The following is a 14,163-nucleotide window of genomic DNA, read 5'->3' on the forward strand; positions in this document are numbered from 1 at the left end:
TCTGTGATAAATCACAATGCATAACATTTCTACTATTGCACTACATATCTGCTAGGCAGGTGACACCTCTTCACTAACTTGTTTCTCCCCCATCACAAAAATGAAATGCTGTCCTACAACTCCTGCGCCTAACTATTTTATTTCCCAAAATGTGAAGTGTCAGTAAGCCTGGTATCTGCTATCACTGTGCTTCTGCTTTCTATCAATCAGCTGTGTTGTGCTCCACTACCTATTCTCAATGCAATCCTGGTGGGTGGAGCCTGTGAGGTGGTTGGTAGCTGAGTGTCTTTGAGAGACTCCTGGGATTAAGATGGCTCTTGACCTCAGTAAGCATGGTTGCCAAGATGGGCCTGCTTTAGGCTGCTTTCAGTCTGCAGGTGCAGGGGCAGCCTGGCCCTGCCTGCTTTCTAGCACCAGTGAAGCCATGGGAGAAAAGCTGGGGAGGGGGGGGGGCAACACCATCCATTGCTAGGTTTGATTTGCCCCTGGTTCCAGCCTCTGTGTTACTATGTCTGCTGATCAGTGGGGTGAGCAGACCCCACTGCAACAAATACATTACTGAAATAATGATCAAAAGCTCTCTCTATTCAGACAAGCTGATCAGCTGTCCTGCCCAAGGAGGAATTGACATTGTATAGCCCAAGTCTTTACATTCAGATGAGATGCAAAAACTAGCATAACAGACTCTGCATACGTCCCTGGAGCTGTCACTTGTTCCAATCCTGACTGTATGCTCTCAATCCCACGCATGAGATCCCCACACATGTAGGTTGTAGAATCTTCCACACTTCCTAACATGTGTTGCAAACTCCTAGGCAAGTCCCCCAATAACACCGACAATGTCTTGTGTTCAGAAAGCATCTTTCTTCTAAAATTTGGGTCCCGGAGTTCAGAATCCTTGTCCTTCTCTGGCCAGTTATTTCCTGTTCCTTCTGGGTGACTTTACCCTGCTCCTGCCACCCCTGTGTTCTATAGATCACCCAAGAATCTATGTGCTACTCTCAAATTGACTGTTTAAATTGCCCAGGGTGGATGGATCTGCGCTGCTACTTTACAAAGCGATATTGAGTGCTGTGGTGCCAGGTGAAGTGCGAGTTCAGTGCACTTCTGAAGTTCCTGAGGTAGTTTCTTTGCCCATATCTGCAGATACAGGTAGATCATGATGTCTTCCGAACAGCTTGTAGCCAAGCAGGTTTTGCCAAAGTGCTTTAGTGTAAAGCAGGCGATAACCAATCAGCAGCTCATTCTACATCTCTCTCGATTTTCATTTCCATTAACTTCAATGGAAATAAAAATCAGGAGAAACATAAAACAGGCTGCCAACTGGATATCACCCATTTTACACTATCACCCGAAGTTAAAATTACCCTTACGAGTGTAACTCTGTGATCAGTCAGCAGGAGATAAATTTGTCATGTGGGAACACAAGCAGTTCTCCTTTCCAGGAATAGAATAATCCATTGTACTGCATTCCTCACAGCAAACTGACTGAATCATTTCCAACACTGCTAGGTAGATTTGTGTGGCAAAGGATCTTGAACTGTGGGTAGGAAGCCAGCATTGTGACTTTACTCGTATTATATATAAGGGGTACAAAAATAGAGTCCACGCCAGAATTCATGGGTGGGCGCATCCAGACACTCATGTTGGGATGTCAGGTCTGTGGGTTTCCTCCATGAAGGAAACTGGTAAATGGGATTATTTAGAAAGTCAATTATTCAAGAACAAATACATATATGAGACATATTTTGAGGTAAGCACTTACCATTCATTGCACTTTCCCTGAGAATTAGCTAATCCTTTAACCGGAATGTACAATTCCCTAATACTTTCTAAAGTAATTGGCCTTGAAATTCTTTGGGGGTTCGCACAGTCTCCTGCTGGAGTTAGGGCAGGAAACTGGGAGAACCAATGCCTTACTTTAGGGTCATTCCTTGTGGATAACTTGCATTCTCGTCACATGATAGTGTCGCTCATCACTTGCTTGGGGAATAAGTTCAGTTTTCCACCAGCAGGAAGCACCATGTAAGAGTGAACTGCTCCGTTGTCTGAAGCCGGGTGGGGAGCTGACATCATTCAGCTAGCCTCATTTGAACCTTGGCTACATCCAGCCGATCGTGGAGAGATGCTCACAGCACAGCAAGTTTAGCCTGCATTACCAGAGAGAAAAGAGATATGTGCCAGCGTTAAGGAAATGCTGAGAAACATTTCACCGGGGAGAGAATGTTTCACATTTTACACAAAAATTGAAACATTTGTTTTGCACCCCAGGAACAGACAGCAGTAGCAGGGACAAAGGAAGATAATCTGGGGAGAAACATTTTAAAATTTTGCATCAAGATGTGTATTTTCTGAGTTATCTGAGGTTAATAGAAAACATTCTCCCTTTATATGCTTTAGTGACTAGAAACAATAGGGGGAATCGTAACTCCTGGGCGGGGAGCCAGCTAAGGAGCGGGCGCCCAAAGAGCAGTTGCTTGGGGGAGGCAGCAGGATGTCCAGCCATTAAAATTTAGTTCCCGCCAGCCAGCTGCCCACCCGATACAGGTGGAAAGAGACATCTGGCCGGCTGTTGGCATTTGAAGAGGCTGCCCGCCTCTGATAAAATCAGCTCTTGTATCTTTTGTAAAAGCATGAACAAATGCTAAGGCGAATTATGTGAAAACATGGCCTTCTCATCCTTCTCAAGCTTTTGAATGCCCCACGGCACTCAGGTAAGTTGCGGGGTGGAGGGGGGGGGGGGGTAGGGAAGAGTGCAGGGTAGGGTGGGGACCATTTTGGCATGGTCTCACGGGTGGGGAGGGAGGAACCCAGGGTAGCTTGGGTTCAGTCTTTCCTTGTGGGACCTGGAGTAGCACTCCAGGAGGAACAGTCTGACAACACAGAGGCAGTAGAGGAGTCGAGAGAGATGGTGGAGATGTTGAGCTGGGTGTCATCATTGTACATATGAATCTGACGCCATGTCTTTGGATGATGTTGTCAAGTGGCAGCATGTAGGTGAGGAAGAACAGGGGGCCATGGATAGATCCATAGGGGACCACAGAGGTAATGGTGTGAGGGAGGGAAGAAAGTTAATTGCTGGAGATGCTTTGGTGATGATTGTATGGTTAAGAGTGGAACCAAGCAAGGGCAGTCCCACTGAGCTGGACAATGGAAGAAAGACGTTGGAAGAGGATGATGAGGTAAATCATATCAAAGGCTGCAAAGAGGTCAAGAAGGATGAAGAGGCCATGTTTTCATGCTATTTGCCTTAGCATTTGTTCATGTTTTTACAAAAGGTACAAGAGCTGATTTTATGAACACATGCCAGTGGGGAACTTAGCCCACTGACTGCGCATATCAGGAAATGACTGGCATGCATTGGGCTTAAATTTGTGGACATTGCACCCATGGGGCAGGATTTTAAAAGGGAAAAACAGGTGCGTTGGGGGGAGGGGGACAATCAAAATAGCTGTTTTTGGGAGCAGGCAGACATTCCGGCTGGAACCTGCGCATTTTTGAATGAGATTCAGGTAAATCTGTGTGCGGCGAACAGCAGTCATCAGGAAGTCCTGTCCCCACTTAAATCCAGCGGGCTGATAATTAAAGAGGCAAATGTACCTCATTGAGGTATGTAAGGTAGTTTATTTTTTGTGTATTGGACATTTTAAAAGATTTTAAGGTTACTTGGGCAGCTTTCCCACTGCTTCCGATTCAAGCCTGGTGAAACCAGACGGGAAGGGCCGTGAAAAATAAACTGAATAAATTAAATAAAATTACATTTCCCTTTGTAAAAAAAGTAAACAAACATACCTTAAAAACAACGTTGCCTGGACCAACCCCCCTCCCGACCTCCAATGTCCGATGTCTCCACTCTAATCTTTGTTCCCCCTGGGTTCCTCCCTCCCCACCCGTGAGACCATGCCAAAATCCGCCCAACCCATCTCTATCCTAACTGCCGATGAAGTCTCTCTCTCTCTCTTTTTCTTCCCCCCCACCCCAACCTCACGGATGTGCAGCTCCTGTCGGCAGCCAGCCTGTCAATCAGCCTACTTCCCTTCCGGGTTGCGCACCCGTAAATCAATCCCCCAACTCTTCCCTCTGGCATATTAAAATCCTGCCCATGATTTCCCGATATGTGCAACTGTCAACTGTTAGTTGTGCACATTTGTAAATTGTCCTTTCAATTTCAAAAGCATTTACTTTAACTCCATCAACCTTATATTTTCTTAATTATGTCATTCCTCCTTATGCTTTTTAATGTTGCCTGTACTGTAGCATCCCAGGAGTTGCCATGAACATGCGAGGAATGATCATTATTAAGTGGTGAATTTCGTTGCTGGAGTTTGTGGTGCCCATTCATCTCTCCAACTTTTGTGATTACATTATGGAACCCTTCAAATTTAAGTAAGGGGTCGATTTTAACCTACCCTGCTCAGTGGGAATGGTGCAGTCGCACAGTTAAAATCTTTTTCAATAACTTACTGCCCTATTCCCCCAACATTCCCACCCGCCACCTCTTAACTGGGCCCTTTGTTTTAGGAGGCCAAGGCGCTCGCCTGACTCAGATTGGAGCCTCATTAAAACATGCAAATTGGCATCCTATGATGTCATTAGGATCCTGATGGCATTTTAACGGCCGTCTGAATGGGGCACCTGCCGTGGCCACCCCACTCAGTGAAACCTGGTCTGCTGGAAGAAGCGGTCCTCTAGGGTAAGTGTTAAGCTGTCCTTAGCGGAGCCAGAAGGAGGAGGAGTGCTCCCCTGGCCCCTGCAAGGAAAGCTGGGCCTCTGTTGCACCGGGTTCCCCCTTTCTGACCTGCGAGACCCTACTGAAACCCTCCCAAGATTTATCTGAGTGCCAGCAGACCAGTCACCTCATTAGAACCATTTCAGGCAGGCAGTTGACTGTTGGGATGTATATGAAGCCTGGGACTTAAAACGGCCTGGGTCTCAAATTGATGACTTTGCGGGGTGGGTTGACGCTCGTCCCGTGCCCGAAACCTGCTCACAGTTAATATCCCCCCATAGTTTGCAAGTACTGTGAAATATATATATTGTCTTCTTGTGCTGTAGCTTTAAACCCAGCAACTAGATGATTAGGGTGGCCATGAGCTGTCTGATTGAAAATCCAGGACTTGGTGTAAAGGATGAGTATTGGAATGTCAAATGCAAACATAATGTACCAGTTACTAGGCACGTATTTTAACACAGGCTTTTTTTTTCATTTGAATTATGTTCTGTTTCTCGTTAAAGCAATGTATTTTCACACACTCAGGAAAATTGTTTTATGAACCATATGAGATTATGAACCTTGTTATGGCTTTGTGTTCTATTCTCAATTCTGTTTCATAGATCTTATTTTATAGTTCAAGAACACAATGGATCACAGTTCCTGGAAGCTCAATTTTCATGACAGGAAATATGAAAATATCAAAAGTAAATACAGGATAAAATATCCTTCAAACTGTGACCAAGTGAAATCCGCAAGGATAAGATTGCTACCAACTTTTATTATTGCATATTTACCATGGTAGCAGGTTACTAGGGAAGGATTCTGGTATGGAATTATGATGCAGACATTTCACCTGTTCATTCCTTTCAATAGGAGAACCCTTGAATTCTGTGAAAATATCTGGGAAAGAGGTGCCACCTCCTCATTTGAAGATTGGAGTTGCAGTAAGGTCGCTCACCCAAGAGTATAAACGGAACAAAAAAGTAGCTATTAAAGACTTGAATCTTGATTTCTATAAAGGAGAAATTACAGCTTTGTTAGGACCCAATGGAGCAGGCAAGACAACAACCATGTAAGTGATGCATTACAATCCACTGATAAAACGTAGAACAAATGCAGACAAAAGGAGGAGTCTGACCTGATTTGAGCTTTGAGTTTGGTAGTTACTTTTCATCAGTTATCAGACTAAGTAAATTGTGTAATTCAGTAAATGCTCATTATCATTCCATTGATAATGGCTTGGTTAATAATACTTTTTTCATTTAATTGTGTTCTGTTTCTCTGAAGCAATGCATTTACACACATTCAGGAAAATTGTTTTATGAACCATATTAGATTCTCAACATATTCTATTGACAAAGGTTTGATTAATATGCCTTTACCTTGAAAATACATGATGCAAAACTGAATAGAAGTTACTGGTAATGGATAAAACTTGGTATCTAATGGTGATATCAATACAAAGACACATTTAAATTATCAGCAAGTGAGGGTGTCATTTACACTATCTGCTGCACTAACTGGGTGTTATAATAAGTTTGCAAATCCCACATTTTTTGCTGAAGTGTGATTTATTTTGGACTAATTTGAAGGACATCACACAAATACATGTCAGAGTTTTTAGTGGAAATATATGTCTTCTAATATATTCTCAACAAACTTTGACATGAGGGACAACATCAATGTAAACTTTTTTGCTATGGTATTGTCATGGGCCGCAAAGATCCGAAGGGGTTCCGCTGGTCTCCCATCATAACTCCAGCAGTGGGGAGACCAGCAGAACCCACCAGAAAATGGCAGGTTACCCAATTGCACCGAGTCTGCTATTGTCAGGATTTTCTGACAGGCCTTGTAAGGGACGGATCCTCTGTCCGCCCCTTACAAGGCAAATGCCATCTGCTGGGTAGGGCCAGGAATAGAGACAATCTGATTTCCTGATTTATCTGGGACGAGGCATAGTACTGGAAGCTGGTATGCCAAGTGAGATGAGGAAAGCAACCTGGATCTCGGAAGATCGGCTCCCTTACACAAAATGTAAATTAGGTGTCCCCCAACCCTGCAGACTCCAGTGGGGTCAGCACTGGAGGGCATCAGTGGGCACAAATGTCCTGCAGATTTTAGGAGCTGTAGTTTTTAAAAGTAAATTGAGGAATTTAATTCTGATATTGATAAAACAACTCCCCTGCAGGTTATGTTGCTAAATATGAAATACATTTTTAAATTAGATTTTAAAAAATTGCCTCAAATTTCTTCCATCCCCCAAAAACAGAACAATTTGGGGTGTAAACAGAACATACATGAATTTGCGATGATTGAGAATTGCACAAATGAAAACTTGTGAATTACTCAGCTGTTCCCCTCGCCTCCCAGCGGAGACGTATTCTGTACTTAACCTTTGTGAAGTATGCTCTGTTGAGGATTTCTTTTGTCTTCCCCCCCCCCCCCCACCTTTTATCCTGTAAGTAGTGACCCATTATGGACCACAATTCCATTGGTGAGAATACAGTACCTTGCCCATGGCCATTCTCCATGTGCAAGCCTAGATTTTCATCTTCACTTTTTTCGATGGAATGAAGATCAGGCGGTTTCAGTAAAGGTGGGTGATGCGCCCACCTCGATTGCCGCCCAAATGGTGAAGAAAATGTTCTAACTTAATGAATATTGGTGAGTTACTTGACCATTTGGGTGGGGACGACATCAAAGCCAAACTCAGTTTTAACCTCACTTGGTTTCCACACACTTGTATCTTCTGGTAGGAGCCATTAGATATTAACCAGGAACAGGAAGACTGGCTGATTATAGCATCCTCACTATTGCTCTGGCTGAGATCAGCTAATTCAATGAAGCTCACAGATCAGACCTGCAACCCTTCTTGACGTATGGCTCAACATTAATATCCACTGAGCCACTGCGAGCCATTAATTATGTGCTGTCAATACATGATAGCAAGGTTAATATGAAAATATTACATAGCTCTCAGCTACTCTTTATAAGATTTCAGTCAATATTAATTAAATAGTTTATTGCTGCTTTATGATCTATTAACCCTTATATATGAAATGTACCATAAAGTAATGTATTGTGTTTTGCGTACTGCACAGGTCAATGTTAACTGGCTTGTACCAGCCCAGCTCTGGGGCTGTTTATGTTAATGGAAGGAATATGAATCGAGATCTGTCAGTCATTAGGAAAGAGCTGGGAGTGTGTCTGCAACATGATGTGCTGTTTGAGAGCTTAACCGTGCATGAACATCTCCTGTTATATGGCGTAATAAAAGCACAGCAGTGGAGAAAGAAACAGCTGCTTCAAGAGGTGAAAATGTAAGTCTGAATATGTTGCCATGCTTGGTGAACTAAATGAGAATGTTTAAATAGGGCTTTGTCTCCAAAATGGCTAGTTTTGGGTATCCTCAGTTTCTGCAACAGCTAGAAATTGTCTGTCCTGTAGAACTTGTTTTCTGCTATGATAAACTTCAGTTTTTTTTTCATTTTTCTTTAACGTTCTTCTCGCTTCCTCAAAGGTGCTGACTTCTTTCTGGGTACCGGAACCCAGGAGTCAACCACCTTTGAGTCCTCGAATAGCATACTCAAGTGGGCATTCTTCATATGTGAACCTAAACAATGAATATCATCAAGTTATTCAACTGCAGGAACATCACAGCTGAGCCAGGAGAGATAGAGAGACAAACCGTGAGAGTCATTCAATGAGTGAAAAATGTACATAAGAGAAAGGAGACAGAGGGAAGACTTACAGAAAGAGTGTAGGGCAGCCATACAGAGAGGGAGAGATAAAACATTGCAAGCACAATATAAACCTCTGATTAAAATATTCATCTGCATGAAGTCTGTAATAATAACCATCTCCTACTTCCCTTTCCTTTCCAAAGTCCTTGAATGTGTTGTCACCTCCCAAAACCCTGCCTATCCTTCCCGTAAATCCCTGTTTGATTTTCTAATCAGGTTTCTGCCCCAGCCATAGCAATGAATCAACCCTAATCAAAGTCACAAGTGACATCCTCTGTGACTGTGACTCTGGTGCATCGTCCCTCCACGACCTTGTTGACCTCTCTGAAGACTTTGATGGAGCGATAGTGAGGGTGCTATAATCAGCCAGCCTTCCTGATCCTGGTTACTATCTAATGGCTCCTACTAGAAGATGCAATTGTGTGGAAACCACACCATCCTCCTCCAATGTCTCTCCTCCGTTAACTAGCTCAACGGGACTGGCCTCGATTGGTTCCATTCTTACCTATCCAATCGTAGCCAAAGCCCCTCCAGCAATGGCTTCCTAATCCACATGCTGCCCTTGGTGACATCGTCCAAAGATTTAGGGTCAGGTTCACACGTATGCTGATGACACCCGGCTCTAACTCTCCACCACCTTCCTTGACCCTTCCACTGTCTCTGGATGTTGGACAGTCTGACAGCACAGTCTTGGATGAGCTCCAATTTCCTCCAGTTAAACACTGGGAAGACTGAAGTTATTGTCTTTGGCCTTCACTACAAACTCAATTCTCTTGTGACTGATTCCATCCCCCTCCCTGGCTACTGTTCCGGTTGAACCAGACTGATTGCAATCTTGGCGTTCTTTTTAACCCTGAGCTAAGCTTCTGATCCCACATTCTCTCCATCACAAAGATGACCTGCTTCCACCTCCGTAATATCGCCCACCTCCTCATCTGCCTCAGCTCATATGCTGCTGAAATCCTCATCCATGCCTTTGTCATCTCTAGTCTTGATTATTCCAATTTTCTCCTGGCCAGCCTCCCATCCTCCACCCTCCATAAACTTCAGCTCATCCAAAACTCCACTGCCCGTATCCTTTCCCACACCAAGTTTCATTCACCCATCACCTTGTGTTCAGTAACCTACATTGGCTATTGGTGACTCAACACCTCAAATGCAAAATTCTCATCATTCCCATTTAAATCTCTTCATGGCCTCACTCCTCCCTACATCTGTATCCTCTTCTAACCCTACAACCCTCTGAAAACTCTGCATTCCTCCAACTCTGACCTCTTGTACATTCCCACTCCCTTCGTTGGGACCATTGGGACCATGCCTTCAGCTCTCTAGGCTCCACGTTCTGGAATTCTCTTGCTAAATCTCCGCTTCTCTACTTTCCTCTCCTCCTTTAAGACTCTCCTTGAGACCCACCTCTTTGATCAAACTTTTAGCCACCCCTCCTAAGATCTCTTTCTTTGGCTTAACGTCTATTTTATCTGATTACATTTCTGTGAAGCGTCTTGGGACATTTTTCTACATTAACTGCGCTATATAAATGCAAGTTATTGCTGTTGTTGACAGCCGTGCATATCAGGAATTCAGGCACAGAGGTCAGCACACCCTGTGTAAATTTAAGTTCATTTATTTTAATGGATGGTAAATTGAATGAGGTGCAATAAACCTCTGCGAATTTCCAATATGCACTCGTGTCACATGCACTCTGCTGCAGGAGTGCAAATTCATAATTAATATTAACTATTTTGCTGTGATAAAACATACATTGCTTCTGATCTACATATATTCCAATGTTATTATTTGACAATTCAGATAAATGTTTTACCCAAAGGCTCTTACATGGTGTTTGCAATGTTTCATCTCTCACATCAAATGTTGGCTAAAAAAAAAAGCAGGAATCTACCAGTTAACTGGAACTTAAATTAGGCTGCTGTCTCACAATCTTGAGGAGACCTGACATTTCAGGTTGAGTAGAGGGTCAGAAACACTCAGCTGACATCAGTCACTTGCACAATATTTTGCTATTTTTAAAAAGCATTTGGACAGTTACATGGGTAAGATGGGTATAGAGGGATATGGGCCAAGTACAGGCAATTGGGACTAGCTTAGTGGTATAAACTGGGTGACATGGACATGTTGTGCCGAAGGGCCTGTTTCCATGTTGTAAACTTCTATGATTCTATGATTATAATATATTCAGCACGTACCAGGTTAAGGATTGAATTGCAGCTCCAGTCAGCATCCTGCAATGATCAAGCTGCCAATTTCCATTTCACTAGTGCAAGCAAGCTTGTGAATGATCTTAACTGAAACCCTGAATCAGGGCCCTTGAATCAGCAGCACAATGATCTCAATTATATATTCTCCTAAAAAGCAGCAATATTTTTTATATATAAGGTAATTTGCATTAAAAGTACTTCCCCATCCTCTTTAATAACATTGAATTTGGAACCCTTCAGCTAGGGACCAGTTAGCTTGACATCAATAGTAGGGAAAATGCTGGAATCCATTATTAAGGACGTGGTAACAGGGCACTTAGAAAATCATAATATGATTAGGCAGAGTTAACACAGTTTTACGAAAGGGAAATCGTGTTTGACAAACTTATTTTGAGAGTAACTAGCAGGGTAGATAAGAGGGAACCAGTGGATGTGGCACACCTGAATTTTCAAAAGGCATTCGATAGGGTGCCACACAAGAGGTTGTTACACAAGATTAGGGCTCATGGGATTGGGGGTAATATATTAGCATGGGTTGAGGATTAGTTAATGGACAAAAAACAGAGAGGAGGAATAAACGGATCATTTTCGAGTTGGCAGGTTGTAATTAGTGGGGTGCCACAAGGATTAGTACTTGAGCCTCAGCTGTTTACAATATATAGCAGTGACTTAGATAAGGGGACCGAGTGTAATGTATCCAAGTTTGCTGACAATTTAAGGTAGGTGAAAAAGTAAGTTGTGAGGAGGACACAAAGAGCCTGCAAAGGGATATGGACAGGTTAAGTGAGTGGACGAGAAGTTGGCAGATGAAGCATAATGTGGGGAAATGTAAAATTATCCACTTTGGTAGGAAGAATAGAAAAGCAGAATTTTAAAAGGTGAGAGACTAAGAAATGTTGGTAGTCAGAGGGATTTGTGTGTCCTTGTACATGAATCACAGAAAGTTAACATGCAGGTACAGCAAGCAATTAGGAAGGCAAATGGTATGTTAGCCTTTATTGCAAGGAGTTTGGAGTATAAGAGTAAGGAGGCCTTGCTGCAATTATATAGGGCTCTGTTGAGACCACACCTGGAATACTAGATTGATTCCTGGGATGAAAGGGTTGTCCTATGAGGAGAGATCGGGCCTATATTCTCTGGCATTTACAAGAATGAGAGGTGATCTCATTGAAACATGTTAAATTCTTAGAGGGCTTAACAGGGTAGATGCTGAGAGGCTGCTTCCCCCGGCTGGAGAGTCTAGAACTAGGTGTCATGGTCTCAAGATAAGGGGTTGGCTATTTAGGACCGAGATGAGGAAAAAATTCTTCACTTAGAGGGTTGTGAATCTTTGGAATTCTCTACTCCAGAGGGCTGTGGATGCTCAGTCATTGAGTATATACAAAACTGAGATCAATGGATATTTGGACACTAAGGGAATCAAGTGATCTAGAGAGAGGGTGGGAAAGTGGAGTTGAGGTAGAAGATCAGTCATGATCTTATTGAATGGTGGAGCAGGCTTGAGGGGCCATATGGCCTACTCCTGCTCCTATTTCTTATGTTCTTATATTCTTTAAAAGAGTCACTCAAATCTGAACTATGGGATCATCTTTGGAACTCTAAAGAACATGTGAACTGGGCAGTATAACACAAAACCTCTTTTGGTCTTTGCTATCCCATATGACTCACAATTCCCTGATCTATATTTTAATAATTTATGTAAATATACATCATGCTGATTTAAGCCATATAAATCCTCTGTTTCTTTCAGGGCCCTTGAGAATGTAGGGATTCTTGAATACCAGCACAAACTTGTTGGAGATTTGTCTGGGGGAACAAGGAGAAAGCTCTCATTAGCGATTTCATTCATTGGAGGCTCCTCTACTGTCATTTTGGATGAACCCACCAGTGGCATTGATCCTTGCTCGCGACGTAACATCTGGGATGTTATATTGAAATACAGAGCAGGTATGGAAGCAAAAGTATAAAATGCACTATAATAACAAACTGCAGTCTGGGGAGTCTCCCTAGATATCTGACGTGGTACTTGATCTTAATCCCTGGACACTGTTGTTTTGGATCATAAATAGAGAAAGAGAGCCCCATTGCTCAGATCTAATGAAAATCCTTGTTAGTCCTGGGTATAGCAAGTTTGCCTACTCTCCAGGGTGACCAGAAGCTTCCATCTCTATTTCTTTGGTTTTATTTTATTTGAGCAGGTCACAGAAGCTTCCAGGTTAGATAACAGACTACATTCTTCCAACCCTGAGCTCTACATAGTGATAAGCATTCTCTGCTCTTCTTGAAATTCCCTTCCCATGAGATGGCAAAAGCTACCTGCTGCAGTTGACAGACCGAGAGAAATAGGGATGCTAACACTAAGACCAACGAGTAGTTCCATACTCTTGATGGAGGCCATGGCTGTCATTTCTGAGTAGTGAGAAGGGGATTTTGGTCCCTGATGATAGGAAAGATCTGCTTAGTGTTCAGTATTCTGATGTGTTTATTTTTGAAGCAGCTGAAAGGCCTGTTGTAATCTGGTTACATTGTTGCAAGTTTACTGAAGCTTCCAATTGCATTTCTCTGGGACAGGAAGACTTCAGTTGATTCTTCTTATCGATAAATTTGCATGACATTCCTCTTTAAATAGAAAATGTGAGCTTGGTTCATTTGATAGCACTGATTTCTAAGTCAGAAGGTTGTGGGTTCAAGCCCCCCGCCCACCAAGGACTTAAGCATGTAATCTGGGTTGACATTTAACAGTAATGAGGTCGTTTTGCATTGTTAAAGGTGCCGTCTTTTGGGAGAGATATTAAGCCAAGGTCCCATTTGCCTATTCATAGATGTTCTCCTGCTGGTGTCCGAGCCAACATCCCTCACTCAGCCATTTGAAAAAAAAACAGATTAATTGATCATTCATCTCATTTAATGTTTGTGGGATTTTGCTGTGCACGTAACCGCTGTAACTAAATTTATTGAGTGTGAATCGCTTTGAGATCTGATAAGATGCTATATCATTTATTTAAGTAAAGCTTGTTGAGTTCAAATGGAGATATACAGTAGTGATAGATTTAGTTACAACAGTGCTATTTTGTATTTCATATCTTTACCCTTATAGAAGCCACATCCACCTGGCTCTCGATGACTGGGCTATGGCAGTACTTACCATGCCTGAATGATCTACATTATCCAAAATAACATTTACGCATCAGTCCATTGGTCTGTTCATTTTCATTGTATTCCTTTCACATGCAGGCAAACCAAGCAAATACACTGTCAACACAAGTCATTCATTCATGTGTGGCTATGACAACATGTCAGCCTCGTGAAATTCCTTAATGCTTTCACTGTTTTTCTTTCTTGTAAGATGTAGCTTTTTAATATTCTGGTGAAATGAAAGCGCTGCAGTATACAAAATGTGCTCCTTTGCTTATTTATTGGCTCATAGATTGGTGGAAAAATAACGGCAAGTTCACAGTGCCCACCATTATTACTTCGTAAAGAAGAGATA

General features: G+C 42.6%; 1 protein-coding gene across 1 annotated transcript in view; it reads left to right on the plus strand.

Annotated features, from left to right (window-relative positions):
• Window positions 1–14,163, plus strand: part of LOC137341749 (ATP-binding cassette sub-family A member 13-like) — a 336,924-nt gene that overhangs the window by 241,653 nt on the left and 81,108 nt on the right. The window contains exons 38-40 of the mRNA XM_068005215.1: window positions 5,588–5,786; window positions 7,816–8,034; window positions 12,424–12,620. Of these exons, the coding sequence (XP_067861316.1) occupies window positions 5,588–5,786; window positions 7,816–8,034; window positions 12,424–12,620 (615 nt within the window). The remainder of the gene's footprint in view (window positions 1–5,587; window positions 5,787–7,815; window positions 8,035–12,423; window positions 12,621–14,163) is intronic.

Source organism: Heptranchias perlo, chromosome 2 (assembly GCF_035084215.1).
Source record: "Heptranchias perlo isolate sHepPer1 chromosome 2, sHepPer1.hap1, whole genome shotgun sequence".
NCBI lineage: Eukaryota > Metazoa > Chordata > Chondrichthyes > Hexanchiformes > Hexanchidae > Heptranchias > Heptranchias perlo.